General features: G+C 38.9%; 1 protein-coding gene across 1 annotated transcript in view; it reads left to right on the top strand.

Annotated features, from left to right (window-relative positions):
- The window catches only part of LOC126370037 (diacylglycerol kinase theta), a 52,398-nt gene continuing 25,487 nt past the window's right edge, over positions 1 to 26,911 (top strand). The window contains exon 1 of the mRNA XM_050014668.1: positions 1 to 175. Coding sequence (XP_049870625.1) covers positions 46 to 175 — 130 coding nt within the window. The 5' untranslated portion in view covers positions 1 to 45. The remainder of the gene's footprint in view (positions 176 to 26,911) is intronic.

Raw genomic sequence — 26,911 nt, 5'->3', positions numbered from 1 at the left:
GCGGCATGAGTAGCGCGCGCCCGGCCCGGCCCGGCAGCGCCCGCCATGGCGCAGGCCGCGCCCGCGCCTCCCGCCACCCACTCGTTCGTCAAGAAGACCTTCCACAAGCCGACCTACTGCCACCACTGCTCGGATCTGCTGTGGGGCCTCATCGGGCAGGGCTACGGCTGTGAAGGTACGCGCCGCGCATGCGCCCCGCGCGCGTCGATACCCGCTCCGTGCGCGTGTCCGGCACGACCAGCGCGTTATGCAACCTCGGGGGCCGCGTGCGGGGCGTGACCGCCGCCCCCGAGCGCCGCCTGCGCCCGCCGGCCCGCCGCCGCCGCCGCCGCCGCCGCCGCCGCCCGCGTGCCGGCTGGCGCGTGCACGCCGCACGACGTGCTCCGCGCGCACGACACGCTCACGAACGCTTTCACGTTCCAAGTCTCCAGAGCCAGCGGTGGTCGTGCACGGTGGTGGCGGCACGTGCCGGTGTCGCGCTGGTCGTGCCGGCAGCGGTGGCGGCCAGCGGATCGATGTTCGGGATCAGCTGAAAGTCACCTCGGAGTGGACACCGCGGAGCATATCGATCGATCTGTTTGTAGGAGGTTTCCTAAGCGCGGGGCGGGGCCGCTGGCTGTATGTTGTGGACGTGTCTCGTCTGGTGTATCACACTATCCTGGTGAATTACGCACTCGTGTTTCACGGGACGTCGTTCTACAGAAGACCCCATGTTTTTGCGTATTATGTTTTGCTCCTTACAGTGAAAGCTCGGCTGTATATAGTTCCACGTTGAGTTTATCTTCGAAGCCTGATTATCGAGCGAGACGTTCCGAAAACATTGATTTCATGCAACTTGTAGCAATGGAAACGTGAAGGCACGGCTTACATTTACCAAAATCCCTAAAAGCATGAATTGACGATCCTGTACACGGTAGGTACCATTGATTTAATATTGTAGATAGGGTCGATTGTAATCTTGTATTACGTGACGGAATAATTATTTCTACTAAATCGTAAATCTACGTATTTGAGTAAAACATATTTTGGAAGTTAACAATAAAAGAGGAACTTCGTTCAAATTACACAAATCCGACGGAATTTTTCTGTGAATACAAAACACATTGTACCTATCTACTTATAAAACTTCCTCGTATTATCTATAACATGACTTTTCCTACAATATAAATATTTCGTATTGCAATACTAGTACCTAATAATCGATCAACATTCACGACACGTTCTGAAACAGGATAATTTTATTTTATTATTATGTAGGTACATACCTCAATGCCGTAATCATAAATGACGCGTAAAACGTTACGTAGAAAAATTAATAAAAAAATAATCACCACAGCTTTTCGTTGTCACATAAATAGGCACTGGTAGGTAGGCACCTAGTTTTTAATCTGCAAAATGATTATTAATCTCCCGTTATTCATTGTCATCGCTTCTAAAATTAAATGAAGATGTCACATTAACTGGCATGCACAAGCGAAAAAAAAATAACAAAATGCCATTAATCTTATTAAAAACGAAATTTATTTTGTTCGTTAAACGTTCGTTCGTTTGGCCTAACAAATCTTTTTTTTTAGTGTTGAGCAGCCAGTATTAAATAGTTGGAATATTTTTTCAATCTTTTCGTAAACCAAGGAGATTTTATTCCACTATAATACCTACCTATTGACCTTTTTATTCAAGTACAAAAGTATAATGATTTGTTATTATTTATAGTTGCTTACCTATTATATTCTAATCGTTATGTTCAACTCAAAATGCGACATTATTTCTATAAAATGATGTTTGTTTTTCGTGACTACTTTACCAACACAATACTTGTCATGCAGTAACTCAGATTCATAAATTCAAGTTATGTTGACACAACATTATATTATAGACATTCCTAATGCTATAAATATAATGCTATCATCATCATCATCATTGGCCTTATACTTGTTTCAGACGATTTATGACGTCATTGCCTCGAAGAAATGCATAATGCTTAATGTAAATGCTATATCGCCATCTGTATTTTTCTAGAGAACGTCGCTTGGAAAGTCCTTCATTGCTAGTTTATAAAATATAGCTTCACGACCGTTACAACTACGTAGCCTCCATGCGTAGTACGGCGTAGAAGGCTCTCTCTCGTAGCACTTTCGTAGCTAAGTTACCCGTTACGGACAATCACCATAATTATTAACAATTTATCTACAATTTCGTGATATTTAAATCAAATGTATTTTATACAGGGGGGTTAAAATGGCCACATCGAAGCAATTCATCTAAGAAAGCATTATTGCAATTTGACATTTGCGCATATAAAAGTAAGTGCGCAATGCAAACAAATGTCAAATAGCATTATTGCTTTCTTAGATGAATTGCTTCGAAGTGGCCATTTTAACCTCTCGGACTTATTCTTAAAAAAACCTTTTTCTACTCCTCTACTTTAATCTGGCATTTAAATAACCAAAAAGTCTAATATAAGTACATACATAATTAAACTCTTTGAAAAAGTGTACGCTCGATGGCCTATAAAAGCATTGTTTACAAAGTGTAACTGTACTATAATGTCGCCAAAAAAGCATTGTTGTTGTTTTTTTTTTGACCTGGAAACTGGCACCTTTACTTTGTTTGGTGCCATAGATATACTATAAAAAAAAGTATACATTTGCCGCCATTTTCCCGCGCGTTGGAAAATAAATTGGAAAATTTTTGTGTTTCGTTTAAAATTACGTCGTCGTAGAAAAAGTATTGTATGCAACGTTGTATAACTAGGTCAAAAAATGCTCGTGGCGTCTCTTACGAGTATTGCGATGTTCGCCAAGGCTCACATCGCAACTCACGCCACTCGCATTTTTTGACCCTTCTTATACAAATGTTGCATAAAATACTATAACAGATAGGTACCTAAAAAAGATAATGCAGAAAAAAACAGCTCTAAAAGCTCAGGCAGGTGTGGATACTCAGTTCATCTTGCGATGTATGTACCTCTGACTGCCCCAATGACGGACTTTCCAGACTACGTTCCCCAAAAAATGTAGATGGCGCTGTACAGAGTTGCCTTCGATTAACCTTCTCATGTCATGGATAACAAACATAATATGCATCTTTTGTCTTTGTTTTTGGATATAAATGATGATGTTAAAACACTTTATTGCACACAAATTCATTGTATTAAAAAGAGTCATAATAATAATTTATTATTATTATAATATACTTTATTGCACTTAACAACTAGTTACATCACAAACAAGAAATGGACGTTTACAAGGGTGGACTTATCTCTAAGAGAGATCTCTTCCAGCCAACCCAGAGGTAGTATTAGAGTAACTGCGGAAGAATAAAAAGAGTTGCAATATATTAAATACATTATAATAATTATATCTACATATAAAACCGTTTAAAAAATATATATACACAAACATATGCCTAAGCCTCTATAAATATATACACATATAAAATATACTATACCTACATACATACCTATTATATATATATATATATATATATATAACAATATACTTAGACTACGAATACTCTATGGATAAAAAGTGCTCTATAAGTGTATTATGTGTGCAATAAAGTGTTTTAACATCATCCAGCCACAATTACATCTTCCACCCATTATTATTCTGTTCAAAATAAAGAGAGGCAATATACGTATCAACATAATTCTATACATTATGTGATCCAAATATCAAGCAACAATTATTTTTATCTTCTGCCATTATATTGTATTTTTGAATATATATTTTTTTTATGTTTATTAAGAAACAAACGGTCATTTACATGAAAGTGTTACATTAGTTGAGTGATAGAGTGAGGAACAGTGTGATAAGACAGAGATGTGGTGTAAAAGACGATATAGTGACTAGGATTGAGAAGGGAATGTTAGGTTGGTTTGGACACGTAGAGCGGATGAAGGATAATAGAATTGCAAAAGCGGTATATAAAGCGAAAGTTGATGGTAGGGCTGGCAGGGGAAGACCGAGAAGGACTTACGATGACCAAATTGGAGATGTCCTTAGAAAAGGTTCAATACGATCTACTCTGAACCGGCGTGCGTGTATGAAGCGATTGATGAATGTGGAGGAAGCAAGAGAAGTGTGTCAGGATCGAAGCTTACCCCGGTGGGAAATAGGCGTGAGTTTATGTATGTATGTATGTTACATTATGGTAATTAGCTTAGACCTATAGTTTCCTTAATTAATTATAATTAACAACAATGTGCTCTGTAACTTAAATTAGTTACTAGTTCCATTTTAATTTATCTAGGGTAGTTTACTTAGATAAAAAATAATAATAAGAAACATACAATAACAAAAGATTAAAGAACAAACAATATGGATGTTTCTAAGGTCAAAGATAAACATTAAAGATGCAGATTATATTAGCGAAGTACGTGAGTATTTATTTATTTATAAAAAGGTACACCAACAGCTTATATAATAAAACATTAAATAAAATAAAAGTTACATCAGGAATTAAATTGTTACATAAGCCAATTATAAGTGCACACAACATTTAATGAGAAAATAGGTGATTAACACGATAAATCTGGACAGCGCCATCTAACATTTGGCGAACTTCGCCTGGAAGACCCACATTCAAATAAATAAATTTGCAACACTTTGATACAATGTCTTAGGATGAATATGAAGAACCTGACTGAAGAAGCTGACCCCATCGCCCATTTAGTAACGCTCTATCATGATATATGAAGGCCGGTCATAAGATGGGTGACCACAAAAAAAAGTTTTCATCTCGAGCTCCTCCGTGCTTCGGAAGGCACGTTAAGCCGTTGGTCCCGGCTGCATTAGCAGTCGTTAATAACCACCAATCCGCACTGGGCCCGCGTTGTGGTTTAAGGCCTAATCTCCCTATCCATCCATAGGGAAGGCCCGTGCCCCAGCAGTGGGGACGTTAATGGGCTGATGATGATGTCCATGATATAAATGACAAAAATGCTCACATACATAAATAAACTCACGCCTATTACCCACCGGGGTAAGGAGAGAATGAAATTCCATAATTGCTTCAATCATACATAGATAGATAGAATCTTTATTTAGGTTTAAGACGTTACATAAATTTCTTAATATTAAAATTTTAACATATATGTATATGTACTAGCTCTACCTTACTTAAGTAATTTTGAGTTGTTTGTTTGTAGATAGATGTGTGATGTACATACTTCTCTTGCTTCCTCCACATTCGTCAATCGTTTCATACACGCAAACCGGTTAAGATTAAAGATATCTCCAAAATTAACATTCCAATTTTAATTTTTTTTTGTAGCATTTCGAGCCGTGGTAGCCCAGTTGGTAGAGCGCTTGCTTATCACTTTGAGGTCGCACGTTCGAATACCTAACCTAACCTAAACCAATGTTTAAGGGAGCAAAATTTAAGGGAGCTGTTTAAAGAAATAAATATACTGACGGTCGCAAGTCAATATATTTATGAAAACATTATGTATGTGCGTAAAAATGTATCTCTCCTTCCGAGAAACTGTGAAAGGCATACTTACAATACAAGGAATAAAAATAAAATTAATGTTCAAAAATCTAGATTAAGTAAATTAAATTCATCTTTTTTGGGGTTATGTATACGTCTTTACAATAAAATACCAAATAATATTTTAAATTTGTCAGAGAACAAATTTAAAGCTCACCTGAAGCTTACTTTATGTAAAAAAGCCTATTATAAGATTAATGATTACCAAATGATAAAAATGTCTGGTATTGAATGTGTTCCTCTAGTTATTAAATAACTTATAATGTACCCTCATTGATTTAAAAGATGTGTTGCTGTTGCAGTTTCTTGTCATTTCTTCTCCTCAGCCATAACACCTTGCGAAATGACGTAAATTCAAAAATGTTACATTGACCTTCAACAAGTTTATCCATGATAATTACGTTGAATAAATGATTCTGATTCTGAATGATTGTCGAATTTGTTTTCGAAATAATGTTTGGATCATAAAAGATTATCACGTGCTCAGCGGTGAAGGGAAACATCCTATGGATACCCACATTTAGAAATGCATGTCCCGTATGTGGGGCACATTTTTTCTTGCCATATGTTTATCGTTAAATAACATTGCACGTGAGGGGTTGATATCTAATTTTCAGTTACACAGTGAACGTGTTTAAAAATACCCATGACGTGGTGCAGATTAAGTAATACTTAATATTATTATTTATTATAACATACTATAACTTGAACTCACGACTATACAATTGGGGTCAGTCAATACAGTCATCTTCCTTATCAAGATTTTTTTCTGCCAAGTTTTTCATCGACCTACCAATATGATTGTCAAGCCAAATAGCAATCATGGCTTTCCAACAGCAAGTAAACTAGCTAAAATTGTCCCACCCATTTACGTAACTCTTTAAAACCTAGAGACGTATATACCTCACAACCACCCGACATTACGTTCACAACTTTACAGCATTCTAATTCAATCACGAATAGGTAACCTGCCTACTCGTTCACTCACACCCACAGTTTTAAATGCCACTTGCAGTGTATGCAACACAAAACGCTTCCTGCCTCTTGTTCTGAGAAAAGCATACAAAAGGCTACGTGTGACGCGATAGCATACAATGCCTACAACCGGGACGGTAGGCTTCAGTAGGCTTCAACAAGACAATAGTTGTCCACGTTTCCGCCAAGATAAGGACGTGTGGACGGAACGCCGCCTGTTTGTGAGCACTATTAACGTCACGCCGGACTATATAGGCTGAACATATATACATAAACTCACGCCTATTTCCCACCGGGGTAAGCAGACTATGGAATTCCATTTCCTTCGATCTTGAGACACTTCTCTTGCTTCCTCCACATTCATCAATCGTTTCATACCCGCACGCCGGTTCAAAGAATTGGCTTCTGAGAGACAAGCATGGAGAATGCTGCACCGACAAGAGCATGGCTCTTAAATTAGTGATGATGACTAAAGTCCAACTGAAAGTTGTCTTCTGGTGATTTGTAGCTGTGCTCACCCCTATAGATACGCATCTCTATACGGGCGTGAGTTAAGTAACCTATTTCTTTCTAACACATGAGTACTGGGAGGTTAAAAAGCAATATTGCTATTTGACATTTGTTTGCATTGCGCACTTACTTTTACATGCGCAAATGTCAAATTGTAATATTGCTTTTGTAGACGAATTGTTTCGATGTGACCTTTTTAACCCCCTGTTCGTTAAACTTACACATACACAGAGTATCCGAACCCAGTGGGCACACTTCAGCAGTAATAGACGACCTAATTTTTAATTCGGTAATTAAATGACGCTAACCGAAGACCGTACCCAAATTAGCTGCGAAATACTTCTGTTTATACGGCCAACATGGTTATTAATATTTAAACATTTCGGCTATTATTTAGGTCAATCAGAAGAGGGTACGATATTAGATACATACTTAAGTAAATATAATTGGTTAGTTTCCTAGGCCAAAGATAAATTATGAGGTTACTAAATAAAGACAGATCGAAAGGTGACAAAAAACGTTTACGTTAGTCAAATCTGTGACTTTTTACTAAACGTCAAAACACGAAATTATTATGGAATTTGTATGGAAAAGCACACTGTGACGTCAAAGGAAAACTTGACAAAATGTCGCATTTATTATTACATTTTTCTTTAGTAAAATTCATAAATAAGTTACTTACTTAAATAGACAAAAGGGCAACGTTTTTTGTCACCTTTAGGTCTGGCTTTATCTAGTAATCAGAATTTCATAATTTATCTATGGCCTAGGAAACTAATTGAAACACGGCTACCTAATAAGTAATTGCTTATTTTTAGCGTTTAGCAAATTCGCCAAACTTAAGTAGATGTTATTTTTGGTTGAAGCTCATACGTAAGAAATTTAAAGTTCATTAACATAAAGACATTGTAATATTGATCTCTATACCCACTACCTTACTTACTTACTCAGTATAAATGACAGGTTTTAAAACAAATCTATTCGCCAGTATCAATGGTAAGTAAATTCCCTAGCCCGCGAAAGCTTCAATTATTTTCGTAATCCGGCATTCTGCACACCTTTCCTTTGCGTTCTAAATATAGAACTCTTTGGTGTTGCGAAAAAAGCTCGCCTCGCGTATGCCGAGGTGCCGGCGATGCCGATGTAGGTTACCGGTGACGTCATCTGGTGACCTACTTCGGATGCCATTGAGAGATGCGCGTCAATGGTGTACCCCCCCCCCCCCCCCCCCCTTGGCGGCCGTGCACCATGCCGCACGCGCCCTATCAAAATTACACCAAATATTCGATTTAAAGACGCACGTACAAATTTTAGTTTTAAAGGACTTTGTTACGAAAAAAAGTGTATTTAAAGGTTTATTCCATAGTGAAGGTTTATTCCATAGCGTTAAAAATAATTTATTGGTGATACGAGTGTAAAGAATGATTTGTTTTATAAAATAGCTCCCCACCTCGGTATATAATTTACTGTTTTTTTTTTCTTTGATAAATGCATATCATGAATTAACCGCAAAAGTCGCATGCAAATTCGTTCAGTGTTTTAGGCCGAATATAGGCCTAAAAATATTTCTCTTTTTACTTTTATTATTAACTTTAAAAATAATAAGTGAATTCCAAGGCATAAGTCGTATATATAGTGGTAGCAAGCTCGATACAAGTAACATTCACGGCCGAACAACTTATTTCATTCGCTTTCCATTCATTTTATTGAAGACAAAGGATTGGATTTCATTCACTGCACGATTATACAACTTCATCTGACTCGTACGTACCACCTATATTCAATCCTATATTAAACAAATATATGTATAGAATTGTTGTGTGAATTTCAGTTTAGACAGTTTGAAAAAACATGCATTTTTCTAAGGACTGTTGGAGTTTTGATGGGTCACTTTTCGATACACTTTTTTTTACTTGATCAATTGTACATTCGCATCGCGTATGAGATTAACAACTTGGCTGGATAAATGGGGAGCGCTTAGGGTTTCACCCGGTACTAAATTTAAAACATGGCCTGAGGGTGCCCAGTTGGGCGCGAATCTCGTCTTAGAAGCTTCATAGCGATAAGCTGAATGAGGGAAATCGTCGACCACGCGAGCGGGGTCTGTATCAACGACCTGGGGATTAAAATAGCCACATCGAAGCAATTCATCTAAGAAAGCAATATTGCTATTTGACAGTTGTTTGCATTGCTCACTTATCTTTATATGCGCAAATGTCAAATTGCAATATTGCTTTCTTAGATGAATTCGATGTGGCCATTTTAACCCCCCTGAAGTGTTTGTCGCGAGCTCATCGGCCGCCTATATGGCTAGAATGATCGGATAGTCAGCATCGTATTCGTCCTTCGAGTGCCTAGTGCCAGTCAAATTAATATATCAAACAAGGCTTTAAAGTTTCCAATTAATTTTAAACATCACGGCTGACACTTCTGCTTTCAACTATTCACACTAACAATAGGCGAAGTCTACACAGCATAGAATGCACCGCGCTGTACAAAAGCCGTGGTGCCAGCACAATGGGAAACTTTGTCCGAGCAATGTGCATTAGTTATTTAACTGTGACAAAGACCGGTGCAGGTTCTTGCTCACTTTAATATTAAATGATGTTAGCATCTTTGAGTTGCTGAACAGCAGCAGTTGTCTTGCTGCATGCTTATGTATGCTGACTTAGTGTTAGTGCTCGGAAGCTTTGTTTTTTGAACACAGTATTCATTAATTTGCGTCTTTACTTTACTTACTCTTTACTCCAAAGAAAGACTGTGTTCAGATGCTGTTTATCACCAAGTTGACTGAGGAGTTGTGACCAATTTGGGGAGTTTGGTTAAGACATTGCAAGCATGAATCAACTGATTTTCCGAAAAATAAGGTGATTCTGTACTTCGGAGGGCTTGTTAAGTCACCTCCACCAGCCCGCAGTGGAGTAGCGTGGTGGAGTATGCCATTATACAATCATGCAGAAACGCGATCCTTCCGTTCATCACCAGATACACTTCGTAGTGTGCGCAGGAACTTCACGAGTCAATGCCACCCACTGCATTCCATCTACGGACAACTAGACGTCGGCGACCATTTCATCCTTATGAATATACCACCAATCCGCACTAAACGTCTTGCCTCTTCCTTTTTGATGCGAACAGCAAAGGACTGGAATTGTCTGCAGTCGTTTGTTTTTCCAGCACGTTATAATCTGGGAGTCTTCAAGGCTAGAAACAAGGCAAGGGTTAAGGAGCGACTGAAAAACAGCGTCTGTTTCTTCGGAAATAGACACAATGCTGAGTTTGTGTCCTATTCACTGCTGTGCCACATTATGTACTGAGTTTTAAAAATTGTTTTATGATATTTTGTTGTTTTTACTCTGTTTGTAACACTTTGTATGTAATGTGTCACAATTTGTTGAATAAACATTTCTCTCTCTCTCTCGCTAGAGTAAATAGGCATTTTGCTAAGTAGACGTAGGGTGGACCCTAGACCACGTCGTCACTTACCGTCGGGTGAGATTATGGTCAAACGCGGGTCTATTTTATTAAAAAGAAGATAACCTTAGTGAAAGTAAACAAGATTATAACGGTAACTTCCTACAGCTCACAGTTTGGCAATGACGCGTATCTGGGTCAAACGCCACAATGACGCTATTTATAACAAGTAAATCGAAAATACACTAGTATTCCTGTACAGCCGACAGAAATAAACTCACGTATATATCGACTAAACATCGATGCCCTGCAGCATCGACGTTACAACCAAATAGACTCCTATGGTTATATCACAAATAATCATTTAAAGCTTGAGGAGCTCGGTGGCGCAGCGGTTAACGCGCTCGGTCTGCGATTGTTGAAGTTAAGCAACTTTCGCAAAGGCCGGTCATAGGATAGGTGACCACAAAAAAAAAAGTTTTCATCTCGAGCTCCTCCGTGCTTCGGAAGGCACGTTGAGCCGTTAGTCCCGGCTGCATTAGCAGTCGTTAATAACCACCAATCCGCACTGGGCCCGCGTGGTGGTTTAAGGCCCGATCTCCCTATCCATCCATAGGGAGGCCCGTGCCCCAGCAGTGGGAACGTTAATGGACTGGTGATGATGATGAATCATTTAAAGATGCAAATTATTTGAACATTGAGGTCAGTTTTGCTTACCTATAATTCTTCTTAAACCCGTGTTTTATTTAAGTCTCTAAGATTCTGAGGAGTTAACAAGGCCACATTGATACAATGAAGTAATCTAAAATACAATATTGCACTTTGACATTTGCGCATATAAAAGTAAGTGCGCAATGCCAAAAAAAATCAAAAAGCAATATATTCTTTAGATGAATTGCTTCGATGTGACATTTTTAACCCGCAGATTAACTCGCTCAAGAATATAAACACGTTGAAAAGACACTGAAAGTCTGATCTGACCAAACAATAGATCAGACGTAACGTATCTGACTTATAAGTCAGATGTGCTGACAGAACCGTTTTCGTTCGTTATTACGAGTTTAGAGGTTGTATCGCCGATGCCTGCAGTTAACTATTGCGCGTCAAGCATAGTTAAATTTAACTGACTCCAATCGTCAACTCTTAAAACAGTTTGCGCGTAAAATATTACAGTTAACAGTTAAAATAGCACAGTTATAATATTCGGACCAGGACGGTGATAAATTATTCTTGCCAAACTGTTAGTGTTTGTAAATGCATATAATTTATGTGTTTCTTATGATTATGAGTATGTAAGAGCTGTGGTAGAAGGCTTGCCTCCCACTTTGAGGTCGCAGGTTTGAATCCAGCAAATGCCTCAGGCGGCGTAGCTACGCCTACGAAGTTCGTAGCAGACCCTGCTACGTACGTAGCAAGTAAACTTAAATTCTAATTCAAAAATATCTTTATTCAGTAGGTAACATAGTTACACTTTGAATCGTCAATTTTTTCATAACGAACGTCTCATCCGCCTAAAACTACTGCAGCTTCTCACAACCAGTATAGCATAAAAGAAGCTGCAAGAAAAACCTCGGCACAGGGCCCTAGACGTTCTTTAAAAAACATAAAATACAATACAATTGAGTCATTTAGCTGCCTACTATCAGTTCTCAGACAGTTAATCCCATGCATTCATATCTTTTAAATAATCAGTTAAATGAAGTATAACCGCGATACTGAAACTCACGCATGCCTATCATCCTTAACAACGTGGGCACAGCCACAAGTAATCAGGAAAAAACTTACAGCCTTGTTATTTTACGATTGTGTCATATCGATTATGTAATCGGTAGCAACAATCGATTGAGTGAGCGATGTAAAGAATCTTGCTGACGTCACTAGTGGCACAGTCCCTTGACCCGTTTTCATTATTTCCTTACTTGCTGCAAATAATAAAAGATCCAAACACAATTGGGCACCCTTAAGCCTGTTGTCTTGAATTTTGCACCGGGTGACAGCCCTCGGCGCTCCCCATTTGTCCGGCCAAGTAGTTAATACCGTGCAGCAAATCAAATAAATACTTAAATAAAAAGAAGTGTTCCAAACTTTGTATTGACCCACGTGATAGGCGATCCGTATCGTTGTCTGTAAAGGTCGAGCCAACTTTGAAGAATAAAACTAAACCAATATTTACACAAATAATCATTACGAAAGTTTTTTAGTACTTAAAATAAAAATGGAGCTCTCGTCCATTAACAAAATAAAATTAATAATTAAGTTAAATAGACACCTATTTAATATTATTTCTTATTTTGCACTCGGTCAATGCCCAATTTTCCGTCATTTTAAAAGTCTAAATTTTTTTTCTTAATTTAAATACCTATTTAAAAAAATATATTTTCAATTTAGAACACGTTGTCCGAATCACAAGAAATTCAAATTTTGAATAAAGTTACGATGACAAAAGCAATGGTGTGGCGGCGCGCGCACTGGAGTTGTGTACGATGACGTCACGGCTGACCCGCTTTCCCGGCTGCACTCCCCCCCCCCCGCCCCGCCAACACGCGTCAGTGGCACTCCCCCAGCCATAGACACCAATTATAAAAGCTACAAGTTGCCATTTTTATAAGCATGGTTAAAAAGAGTTGGCTTAGACAGGATATAGTTTTCGCAGGATTATTATTGAGTTACCAGTGCAGTGGCCCCATAGACTAGGCAAAGGCCATTTCCTAGCTATTTCATTATTTCACTTAGGTCACTCCAATACCCTAGGAAACAACATTTTTCACAGTATTGTAAAAGACTATAAAAGTAAAGTATTAAAAGTTTTCAATGGTTGACTCTATTTAAGCTTATGGTTCTGCTTGATGTAATGTTGCTACTGGCTAAAAAAACATACGCAGAAAAAAATTGACTAAAAAGGTACGAATTCGCCTAAAAGGACTACTAAATAAATAACAACTAGTCCTTTTTTGCGCGACTTATTTCAGATTTGCCGCAAATTGTATTAACTACTTGGCCGGACAAATGGAGTTGTATCAGTCCGGAAATGGAATTGTATCGCCACCAACCAACCAACAACCTTCACCTTTGCCTCTGCTGCACTTTCTTGAGAATGAACCTCAGGAATGAACCTGTGGGCGTGTATTTAAGAGTCAAATCAACCTTTGCACTTGCATCTTTTTATGAATATAAGTAAATAAATATGACGTCAGATATATTTGTAGCTACTAAGTACAAAAATATTGTATTTATCACAACAAATTCTAAGGACTTATTATTTCAACGATCTTCTTATCGTGTGGATTGTAAGGTGGAATACCAGCCTCATCAATCCTGGTGTCAGGGATATGATTGAGCCGCCACGACGCCATTGCATCGATTATTTGTATAATTTAAGAAACTGAAAACATCACTTGAATTTGATAAAAAACAGTATTAAGCGGGATCACTATCGTTTTGAATTTGATAAAAACAGCATTAAGCGGCATCACTATCGATTTTAATTTGATAAAAAACAATATTAAGCGGCATCACTATCGATTTTAATTTGATAAAAAACCATATTAAGCGGCCAAGTAAACACGATCCGAAAATTTATAGCTAAAATGATAACATTTCCCTAAGGACGCAAGACGGATCAATAATAAAATATCAATTCAGTGGATGGTGTGGGGGCGGTGCGTAGGTGACGTCACGGGTGACCCGCTTTCCAGGCTTGCAGCCGCGCCTCCGATCAGCTGCAATACTTGTACTACGTCACCACTATAATACTCAACGGCCTCTGTGGTCCAGTGGCTTGAGCGCTGGACTCACGATCCGGAGGCCCCGAGTTCGAATCCCGGTGGGGAGATATCACAAATTATGTCTGATTAGAGTATGTCGTGTGAGGAGCTCGGTGGCGCAGCGGTAAACGCGTTCGGTCTGCGATTGTTGAAGTTAAGCAACTTTCGCAAAGGCCGGTCATAGGATGGGTGACCACAAAAAAAGTTTTCATCTCAAGCTCCTCCGTGTTTCGGAAGGCACGTTAAGCCGTTGGTCCCGGCTGCATTAGCAGTCGTTAATAACCAACAATCCGCACTGGGCCCGCGTGGTGGTTTAAGGCCCGGTCTCCCTATCCATCCATAGAGAAGGCCCGTGCCCCAGCAGTGGGGACGTTACTGGGCTGGTGATGATGATGAGAGTAAGTACGTCGAAATAGTTTCATGTCAGTGTAGCATTACTGTCGAGGTAGAATGTCATTGTATTCGCATCGTTTCTTAGTAAAGTCATGACGAAAAAACGTTTTGTCGGAGTAGAGTAGTATCGAAGTTAAGACATGTCGTAATTATGTATTATCGGAATAAAGAAGTGTCGGATTTTCATATTGCCGAAGTAAAATCTTGTCAGATAACAGTTTGTCGGACTTCATTTTTTAACCCCCTTGTGATCCCTAGTTTGGTTAGGACATTACAGGCTGATCACCTGATTGACGGAAAGTAAGATCATCCGTGCTTCGGAAGGCATATTAAGCCGTTGGTGCGGTTACTATTTACTAATATATAATAGGGGGCGAGCACAAATCCTGAAAACCACGTGATATCAATTACCTAAGAACCAAACATGAATTCAAACTACCTCCATCGGGAATCGTACCCGGACCATGATCGTGATCCAGATTGTGAGCCCACCGCTCTAACCACTAGACCACGGAAACTGTTAGACCTCCATTACCAGATCCCAGGATAAAACGCATAAGATGTTATGCAGTTTATGATATTTTCTGAATTTTTCGTTTGCGTCTAGACTTGGAGACCGGTGGATATCGAGCAAATTATACTTTATAATACAGAACATAAAAGTTCACATAACAAATACCATTCAAAAATTCTAGTAAATTTCGCCCGTTTTGTAACGTTATATATAATAAACATACATATTACATATGCTCAGCTCAACTCAACAGCCTCCGTGATCTAGTGGTTAGAGCGTTAGGCTCACGATCTGGAGGTCCGAGTTCGATTCCCGACGGGGACATTGTCGAAATCACTTTGTGAGACTGTCCTTTGTTTGGTAAGGACTTTTCAGGCTTGAATCACCTGATTGTCCGAAAAAGTAAAATGATTCCGTGCTTCGGAGGGCACGTTAAGCCGATGGTCCCGGCTATTAGCCGTAAAAACACCTCCACCAACCCGCAGTGGAGCAGCGTAGTGGAGTATGCTCCATACCCCCTCCGGTTGATTGAGGAGAGGCCTGTGCCCAGCAGTGGGACGTATATAGGCTGTTTATGTGTTATGTGTATTACATATGCTCACGACTATATCCCAATTGGGGTAGTGGCAAGATGAACTAAGTACCCACGCGTCACCGAGCTTTCTGTTAGACCAACCTGATAGGTGATGAGCCGTATCATCGTCTATAGTGGTCGAGCCAACTGTGTTAGTGAAAACTTCGCTTAGAATAAATTATACTTAAGTAATGTGGATTTGTACCAGATCGAAGTCGGTGCACCACTATTAGATTATTGCATGACTGTTACGACCAATATTTTGTATTTTATTATTCTTTTTCTGTTCCTTTTACGTTTCTGTTAATATGTGATTTTGTGTAAGTATTTTTTCCTACTGTGTTTGTATTGTTACTGCGGCGTCCTCTAATAATAAATACTTTCTTTCTTTTATTAGCACGACTGTCGCATTCCCTTATGACCGCACAAGCCTTCAATCGTGTAAAAGCCAATAAGACAGTTTATTTACAGACATTTACAGTCTGTTTTGACAAGTCGCAGACGTCGCTAGTTCCGGATCCGCGTTTGAAGTGCGCACGAGTCGTAAACGAGTAGCCTCGACTTGTTTGTCGCTATCCTCTATGACGTAGCAGTGTGCCTTGACAACCGAGTGTGACGTCATCGTTGCTACGTCAATAGTAGTGTTGTATTTTTAACAGATAACCTCGAATTTCGCCTGTACAGTCATGAGTAATGTCAAGTACGCACTTTAGAACCCTGTCGCACTATCATATTTGACATTTAATGAGACTTACGGTTTAATTTGTCAAAAAAGTTAATGTGACATGGTATAAAAGTGTATGTTATTAGTACTCGTTACCGTACGAGGTCTACTCTTTGCCTGACAACGATGGACTAATAAAAAGTTACTATTATAGAGGATTTATTATCGCCTAAGGTAGAATACATGAGCTACTTGGAAAAAATAAAGACAGGGCGAACGTCGCGTCTTATAAGGAACTGAAAGAATTGGCCTTTGATAGACAAGAATTGAGAATGCTACACCGACAAGAGCGTGGCGTAAATTAATGAATGATGATAGGTACCTACTTTAGAATACGTAGATTTAAAATAGAATCTTTCATTAACTAGTTCGTGTTCTCATGATTTTAAAATAAAATATACTTTGATTTTGATGTCACAAATGCAGATAAAACTAGGCACTTATGTTGTTATGAAAAATCACTTGGATTAGGTAAATAATTTATTACTTACCGAAAAAATCTTTAAAAAACTATACATTTCGTGTAACCTAATATTATTTACGTAGATAATTATACAAGTACGCTGCAAAACGAAGATGTGGAAAATCTAAAGATTAAAATATTAAGTACCATGGAAATAGGATATGTTAATCACGCTTGACTGCCTACAAAAGCAAAGATCAGACGCCCAATAATGCCTCTAGTCTTGTATATCACAATATACGGACTACGGAACTAATCATTATCTAGCGAACAAGATGCAAAGGCAACATAACGACCGAATCTCCCATCGGGGATAGAGCTGGATAGAGCAAAGCCACTCGCGGTAAGTCAAATTCGAACGTGGAGCGCGCGCGATTGGCCCGCGCACTGTGACGTCAATCGTCGACCTCCCGCGCCGCGCCGCGCCCCGCCGCCCGGCGAAGGCCGCGCCGCTTCTGAAAAATAATCATGATTTTCGGACGCGATTTTCGTGTTTTCTTTTTCTTTGCCAGCCAGTGCGCTTTGTTGTTCCAAGTTCGAATGTGCAAATGTCAAATAATGGCGGGAATAGTACGTCATAATTATAAGAATGAAGTTATGCTCGTATAGAGAAGGGCGAAAGAACGTACTTAACAAAATAAGGGAAAATACATAATTTTCGTTGATAATACGTTGATTATTTTCGTTGATTTCTTAATAATGTTTCGACATTTTCTTACTTAAATAATTAGTTTTTGAGTAAAAAGTAATATTATTCAGAAAATAGCTTAGAAAGCTTTGTATAACTTATGCCCGCAATTTCTATAGGGATGGGCAGAAACTTTTTTGGTATGGAGAGAAAGGCTAAACAGCCCAGCGCCAATTACGAGAGGCGAGTTTTATATACTTTACAATCTTTGTCCATTACATGTGTATGATGTACAGTCGGGTGCGATAACATAGAAACGCGCCAAAACCTCAAAATGTACGTATGAAGTAGGTAAAACTACGTAAGTACGTTCTCTCTACTCTAATAAGTCCGAAAATATACTTAATCATTTTAATGCGGCCGCCGCGCGGTACGGATCGAACCTCAATTTCAGAATTGGGTTAAAAATGCATCGCCGCGAAGTGGGTGGGTTCACGATATTGCCGTGGAGACGTGTCGTGTGTCGTGAGGCACGCGATCTCAACAGGTGTGCTTGTGCCGGCAAACACTAGGGCACACTAGGGGCTCGCTGGTAACCATGCGCCTCGACTTGCATTCTATAGCATCCTGGCAAAACGTACTTTCATACCACAATCTAACCGTCATCGTAGAGTGGAACATAACATGTGATTACAACTAGGCTTGTGTTAGTGACAACGCCACCGTCGATATGGCAATGCAGGACGGAAGAGGCAAGTCACAGGGGCTGAACCTGGAACCTGATTAAGTCAGTAGTAACTGTTAGTACTATTCACAGGTGGAGGACAGGATTGCTAGTACGGGTTTGAAATAGTCTACTCTGGGCGCCATCCTACTCGCGTTAGACAGAGTACTGCGGGGCGGAAGGCAAGAGGGAAACCACTGCTCTATTTTTCCCAAAAAAAGTAGCATGGAGAATGCTACACCGCCATGAGCGTGGCTCTTAAATTAGTGATGAGTGACAACGTAGCGAAAACTTTGAGGGATGGTTCAGAATATGATTCTGAGTTGATATCAAGTGAAATTCTCCGTCGCAAAATTCATGCTTTTTTGGTTTTTTTTACTAACTCACCCAATTGGGGTAGTCAGAGGTACCTATAGATGAACTAAATGGAGGTTTTTTACCGTCATCGTGATGGCGGTGAACCGAATTGCCGTCTATTATTAGTAGCTGATAGGCATTTTCTTAGTGAAAACCTTGTAAAAATACGTACGATAACATAGTTACATATCGATTAACTCAACCCCATACTCCCTAAGGGGTAGGCTAGGCTAAACCTCAAGTAATCAGAACCCATATAGAGGTGTGACAAACCACACCATCTCAGTGTCGGTTTCTAAGACATGCTCTGAAAAGAAAAATAACACCAGATTTAACCAATTTCGAATTTGAATCGAGAATTATTCTCGATTATATTTTTGATTTCCAACACAGGATTTTTTTTTACTTATTAGCAGTAAAAAAAAATACTTGAACTTTTTTGTTTGTTTTTTCTTTATTTACAAAAAAAAGTCTAACATCACATTACGAATTTAAAAGCTACGCTCTTGTCGCTGCAGTATTATCTATTCTTGTCTATCAAAGGCCAATTCTTTCACTTCAATCTCTTCCATGTAAGTTCTTCTTGGTCTTCCCCTTCCTCTCTTTAAAAGCTTCCCTTCTGAGTCCAACATTAAATATTTGTAATTATGATGCTCTTATGTTAACACCATGTACGTAGACATGTATAGTCGACTACTAGACAAAAGCTCTACTCATTAAGTCGAGAGGGTAGAGCGTACGGTACCCCTTACAGAGAGGAGAGTTGAGAGGGGGTTGGGAGGGGTCGAGGAGAGCTGGCTTGACGTGACGAATCACGATAACGACCAACGTTTTCTAGTTGAATAAGAACCTACATCTCTTTCGAAATACAAACAAGTCTTTTAAGTATTGTTTTAAGTTTACGCGGTTATTATCATAATTAAAATACATAATAACGGGTTCTTACCACTCCAATCTCATCAGTCATCCCGTGATCATGGCACTTGCAACAGTGTCGAAATATCGGGAGTCTCATATCCCTATTTTAAACGCGGTAAGAACCCGTTATTATGTGTTTTAAGTCTTTTTAAGTTTCAATAGACTGGACACTAGTATTCCGACATCAAATCTAAGTAGAATAGTAACATGTTTAGTCCAAAATGAAACGGGAGGTGTATCAAGGCGGTTCTATTATTAGAATCAATTAACGGTGCGTAGTGCGTCTTATTAGATGCGTGTACGCACCGAGCTAAATATACCGGGCTATTTGCGACGCCGGCAATTAACACAACTTGACGCTACTTCGAGGTTACCAGATCTACGAACACAAACATAACTACGACTACGAACACAACGGACCTTAGCATCGATAAACACACATAAACTGACGCCTATTTCCGACTGGAGTAACATAGACGATGGGATGGATTCATATTTACTTCGATTTTGACATACTTAATATATTATTATTATTTCATTTTTTTTTATTTCTTTTTTTTTATTTTCGAAGCAAATGGAATTCTATAGTCTCTGCTTACCCCGGTGGGAAATAGGCGCGAGTTTATGTATGTATGTATGTTGACATATTTAAATACTTCTCATGCTTGCACCAATGAGTTATCATCATTGATTTAAGAGCCACGTTCTTGTCGGCATTCTCCGTGCTACTTTTTTAGGGAAAAATAGGGCAGTGGTTTCCCTCTTGCCTTCCACCCCGCAGTACTCTGCCTGACGCGAGTGGGACGGCGCCCAGAGTAGTCTATTTCAGCCGCTAGAACTCCTGTCCTACCACTTACTGATGTAAGTAAGTCGTTAGATGAGTCATGACGGGCCTTTGGCGGCTCAGTAATGACCCTGACACCAGGGTTGATGAGGTTGAACATTCACCTCATAATCCACATGATAGAAGAAGATTGGAGCATTCAGAGGTACCTACATCCATCGTTGATGAATTAAATAGAGAGTCAGTAGACCATCGTGATGGTGGTGCACGGTATCACCCCCTAACCCTGGTGGTTGATGATATTGGTAATCCACTTCATAGAAAATCATACAATGAATGCGGAAGATGCGTGTTCACCTTTAGAGACGCATCTCTCTGCCTTGCATTATTCCTATATGGTGGTGGGGTCTGCTTTCCGAGTCTTTTCCTTCCACATCGCTCTGTTGGACGTATCGTCTGCGGAAACATTGCAGGAACAAAGATCTTTTTTTTATATTGGCTAAGTATGTTGGCTCAACTATGCCTGATGGTAAACATAGAGAAGCCCTAATTGCAGTAGCAACTGGAAAGCAACGCAATGAGTCAGTTTCGAATCAGTTGCGACTACCATACTGGCCTACTAGGTACAGTCGTGAGCAATATAATGTACCCATTTTAGGACTCTGTCGCACTAACATATTTGACATTTAGTGAGACTTACAGTTCAATTTGTCAAAAAAGTTGATGTGACATGGTACCAAAGTGTATACATATTATTGCTCATAACCGTACTTCTTCACGCTTCGCTTAAGGACCCCATATTTTAAGAAGGAGGAAACTCTTGAGCCGGCAACCTGTTCCACTTTCACATCTGCCCATCTCGTATTCGACCTTTAGAGACGGATAAAAAGGCGTATTGGGAAGTGGGACATCAAAGACTCATCTTAACATAAACATTGAACTTTAGTGATGATCATCGAGTGTAGGCTATTGCCCTTAGCTATTTCAGTCATGTTTACATTGGCGCTGGCACACGCAGGGCCGGGCTCGGCGATGGCGCGATAGGGGCGCGATATGTTTTTTTTTTTGACGTGACTTATTGTATATTTGCCGCAGATGGCATTAACTACTTGGCCGGACAACTGGGGAGCGCTGAAGGCTCTCACCCGGTACAACGTTTAAGACAACAGGCCTGAGGGTGCCCAGTTGGGCGCGCACCTCGGCTCAGGGCGTCGTCTGAGAGGAAAAAATATTTGAAAGAATTAATCGACCCTAGTGGGTCGATAGCGATAAGTGCTGATTGAGGGATATCGTCGACCACTCTTTTTTTCTCTAACATGCGTGGCACGTGATTTTGTTCGTATTTTGACAGAACGACATGATTTATTCGAGTTCACATATTAGCACCAATCGACAGAACGACATAATTATATGGTCAGAATCGATAAAATGACCGTGACAAAATTTTTATCACGTTGCGCATTTTAGTCCTACTGGCCTTTCTTTGAAACATCCTGGATATGATCGCGGTGATAGCGGAAGTCATAAAAAAACAATTATTAATTAAATAAAAAAAGTAAAAAGTATTATCACTAGCTTTTCCCGCAACAGCGCGAAAAAAAAACCCCAGAAAAGTATTCTGTTTCCTTTTTTCTGCGCATTTTTCTTAATTATTATTTCCACAAGAACCCAAAACAAGTATTAGATAACTTAAAAAAAATATGAATTAAATCGTTTTCAAGTTACGGTGTGACCAAGGAAGAAAATAAGAATTATTTTTTATATATCTGTCGTATTTAGTTAACTATTCGTATAAGTAATAGAATACATAACTACATACTTACAGGGTGTTAGTAACATCGTAACGAAAACTTTGAGGGACGGTTCAGACCATGATTCTGAGTTGATATCAAGTGGAATTTTCCGTCGCAAAAGTATGAAAGTGAAAATAACTTTAAAAAACACTAAAATTTTCATGAATTTACCGACAGGAAAATCCACTTGATGTCAACTCAGAATCATGGTCTGAATCATCCCCCTCAATTTGTTACGATGTCATTAACACCCTGTAGATATACCTACTTACATGACTATTAACCGAATATTTGTCGAAGATGCAATAGACATTCAATTACTGTATGCTATATTAAGGTGAGGAAGAAGGAAGATGTGGTGCCACGCCGGCTAGCGGCCCCGACCGACCTCGGATAAATATACCGAGGGCTGCGCAACGTGCGCGCACGCACGCTCGTTATATTCACCTTGATACGCGCTTGGGGGGACCAGCTTTTTTTGTCACGTGACGTATTGGTTGCCTCGGATGGTATTCACAACCAAGCAAAGTTATGCCAACAAATAAATCCTTAAAATGAAACTGCTGCAAACTTCTTATTAACGTTATGAAGTACGTAAGCAACTAGTAGCTACCAATTTAAAAAAAAAAACATTATTTTACGTATCATAAAGTCCTTTTCAAATTCGATCCCCATTGTTTAGTTATTATCTAGAAGTAAGTACGTATATCCGATATTATAAAAAATATATTTTGCCTCCTCAATTCATCAATCGTTTCATAATACACGCAAGCGGGAGTAGATAGTAAGTTCTTTCATGGAACTAAAAATGTCTTAAAAGAGTTTGTCCTTATGTAAGTACAGATACTTAAGCACACTTGACAGTTGTAACAATAAGATATGAAATAATTATGTCGGATGTAATTCATCACTTAACGGTAATTATCCAAGCTTTTTTTATTAAAATTTTTAAATATTTTATTTTTACTAAATAAAATTTACTAAATAAAAATGCTATTTTTTATAATGTCACGTTACCAATGGTTTTCGCGCGAAATTTGAAACTTATGAAGAAAATTATGTTTTTTTTTCTCTAAAGCTTTTTCGAGAAATTTAAATATGTATTTTTTAAGAGGTATAAATTAATTTTATAAAATACTTAAGTAAGTATCCAAAAATTGTCAAGTAGCCAAAACTTACCTATGTTTTATGTATCGATATCATTGGATATCTTTCTGGTATCTGTCGGTTTGCGTACCACTTCCAACTACTTGCTCCCATTATGTCAGGGCTCACGGTAAGCCGGTTCCTTCCGTGACGTGTGCCGGTTCTCCTTGAGCCCCATCCACTGCCCTTCACGATCAACGGGCCGTCTTATTGACAACCACTATAAATAGAACCGTTTGTTTTGCCGCTTCGTGCAGCGTCAAGTACTTGCGTTAGCGCCTATGCTCTCTGTAGGTAATACGTAGGTATGACCATAGTAGGTTTACTGTGGGAAAACTAGAAATGGTAATAAATGCCAAGCGGGTTAAAAGCGATTCATTTAAAAAGCAATATTGCTATTCGACATTTCATCATCACTAAGAGCCAACCTCTTGTCGGTGTAGTATTCCTCTCCATGCTACTTTTTAGGGAAAAATAGGGCATATAAAAATAACCTTTTGTCGACAAACGACAAATAGCAATATTACTTTTTTATGAATTGCTTCATTGCCTTACTTACTTGTAAGATGATGTTTTGGAGGGCACGTTAGCTGTTGGTCTTGGCTATTCGCCGTAAAACAGCTCCAACAACCCGCAGTGAAGCAACGTGGCGGAGTATGCTCCATACCGCCTCCGGTTGATTGAAAGAAAAGAAAAAGAAAAGGTTTAATACAAAACACGGAACAACATATAACTTGCATTCAAAACACGTAATAAAACAACTTACACGAGAGAGTACAAATAAATTGACAAAAAGAAATAGATTGAGAGGCCTGTGCCCAGCAGTGGGACGTGTATAAGCTGTTTATGTTCATATATGCTTGATTGTGGTCTTTCAGCCCCCAGATTCATTTGTACGGTCACGAGTACTAATATGTATCTATATACTTTGAAACCATGTCACATTAACTTTTTTGACAAATTAAACCGTAAGTCTCATTAAATGTCAAATATGACAGTGAGACAGGGTTCTAAAGTGGGTACATGATATTGCTTATGATTGTACCTTCTGCAGAGGTAGACGCGGTTTTGCTCTCTACCAACGCTTATAGCTTTCGGGCCCCTTCGGCTCTTATCGGTCCATTTCGGGTCACTTCCCTCCAACGCGTACACCTCGATACACACACAGTTTACTATTTATACCCGTTAAGAGCCCTCCAGTGGCATCCATTTGTCCGCCCAAGTAGATGTCATTCACTACTTAAGCGCAAATTGGATCGTGTACAGTCTTAAGCAACATAATGTACCCACTATAGGACTCTGTCGCACTAACATATTTGACATTTAGTGAGACTTACAGTTCAATTTATCAAAAAAGTTAATGTGACATGGTACCAAAGCGTATACATATTAATGCTCGTGACCGTACTAGGTTCAAGATAAATTATGAAATTCTGATTACTAAATAAAGACACATCTAAAACTATCGAAAAACATTTTCTTTTTTCTATTTAGACTATATCCCAAAATGGGGTAGTCAGAGGTACACCCATAACAAGATAAATTAAGTACTTAACTACAACTCACCGATTTTTTTAAAGTTTTTTGGGTAAAAATAAAAACTAGCAATAACTTGATTTTTCAAAAATTTACGTATCAGCCATTTTTTGTAACCGCTCTATGACCATTTAAACCTTATTTGACTTTTGCTTAACACTTTGACTGTCCACCCTCTAAAGCTACCATGAAGATAGGCAAGTACAAGAAGGCAGTATAGCTCGGGAGCACGAGTCTGCATCTCGACTGAAGCGAGCATGCGCGGCGATATCGATCGGCCGAGATGCCTCCGAACGGCACACAGACATCCTTCCATTCTCTCTTCCCTCACTCGCCCCAAATACAGACCAATTTGTAAACATTCTATAATAGAACACATTTAAAAATTCAAATCAAACTAAACATTATCGAACGTTTCAAATATAGCCATAAAGAATTCCATTTTTAAATCTCCTATCAATCAAACATGGCGGAAATATGGCGCGCATTTGACATGACCATAGATAATATACGCTTGCTCTTCAGAAGATGGGTCGATTTTGTTGCATCATTTTAGTAGGTGTAGTTCATACTAGAGAAGATCTCCTCTACCAATATATGACCATAGTTATTGATTTACTACTAGAGCTAATAGCTAAATTATAATCATTGAACACTTGTAAGTACATTTATTAAGTACCTATATGAAATTGTTTTCGATTTTATAAAAGGAGATATTTAAACTCGTTTATTATTTAAATAAAAACACATGATTTGACGGTTATTCAAAAACGATTTATCATTTCTTTTACTCGCTTATTAGAATAATTAAACTTATAAAAACAAAACAGTAAGTAAGTAATTATGAAATTAAATTAGCTTTATTTAATATCACTTAGTATCGTAGAAAACTCGTAGCAAGCCCGTAGCACCGTAGGCGTAGCCTTCCGTAGCATAGCTACCTTCACAATCGAAGCTCGCTTATAATGTATAAATATCTAAGTCTAATTATTTTCACGCTATCAATCCTTAAATGTGGTGGACAGAAAAATATAGTCACTCATGATATTGGTGTCCTAAGGTTACCAGCACATCGCTGCGCCTGAAGCGCTACAAAATACACTCTACAGTACTTACTTAGTACGAATATAACAAAACCGCGACATTATAAAGCATTAATTCCCTTAAAAATAAACATAACCTGAAAGCTCGAGCAAATAAGTAGTAAACATATGCATACCTCAGAAGGCACTGTAAGGTAATGTCAACTGGTATGGGTTGAAGTTCGCTTAGGCATTACCGTAGGCAACACGCATGTCGAGCGCACGCTACATTCAAGTTCAGGCAATCAGGCGATCAGGCATACCGCCCGCACGCTATGCACGCGATCGGCTAACCGTCGTACATGCATACGTTATGTTGGTAATACGTGTGGTGGTTTTAAAGAATGAATTGGAGTTACTAGATGCTTTTACACTGAATTGCAACGACTTTAAATCTAAATGACTAGGTATATATAGGTAGGTAATTTTACGGTGGCGCAATTTGTAAAACGCTTCTTCTATCGTGTGGGTTGTGAGTTCATGTAAGTAGTGACCGGGACCAACGGCTTAACGTGCCTTCCGAAGCACGGATCATCTTACATTCGGACAATCAGGTGAGAATGATAAGCTCTCAATTTATTCATATTGAAATCATACTTAGTCAAGTTTCTCGAAACGACATTCTCATGGCAAATCAAGAACTCCCACGGTCTAGTAGTAAGTACCTACTCCAATCTATGAGTCATTACTATAATATACAGTTTTCCTCAAACCGTATAAAATTCCGCGAATCCCATCCATAGCACGGCGAGGAGACGTAAACATTCAGTATGTTTGTATCGACCAAAATAATATAAACATCACTTCCGTTGCAAAATCTGCATTGTACTAATTTAGAGGACCAGCATTTTTTATAAATCAAATAAAAAAAATAAAAATATTATACAAAAAAATAAAAAAATAAACACATTGGAGAACTTTCCAGCTTACATTCTGTAAAATCACAAAGATGGCGTTGTTCAGTTTATTGTATTGTTATAAATTATAAACCATAGCCTTTTTTGTTATTGTGGGCCGTCCGACAGGCAAAGGGAACATAGTCCCTACAGCCAGTAAACCATAGCCTAAAAATGAATCCTAGCAAAAAAACGAGTTTGTACTCGTAGCAGTCAGATCATT

This window comes from Pectinophora gossypiella, chromosome 10 (genome assembly GCF_024362695.1).
Source record: "Pectinophora gossypiella chromosome 10, ilPecGoss1.1, whole genome shotgun sequence".
NCBI classification, from domain to species: domain Eukaryota; kingdom Metazoa; phylum Arthropoda; class Insecta; order Lepidoptera; family Gelechiidae; genus Pectinophora; species Pectinophora gossypiella.
This window is presented reverse-complemented; position numbering and strand designations above follow the sequence as displayed.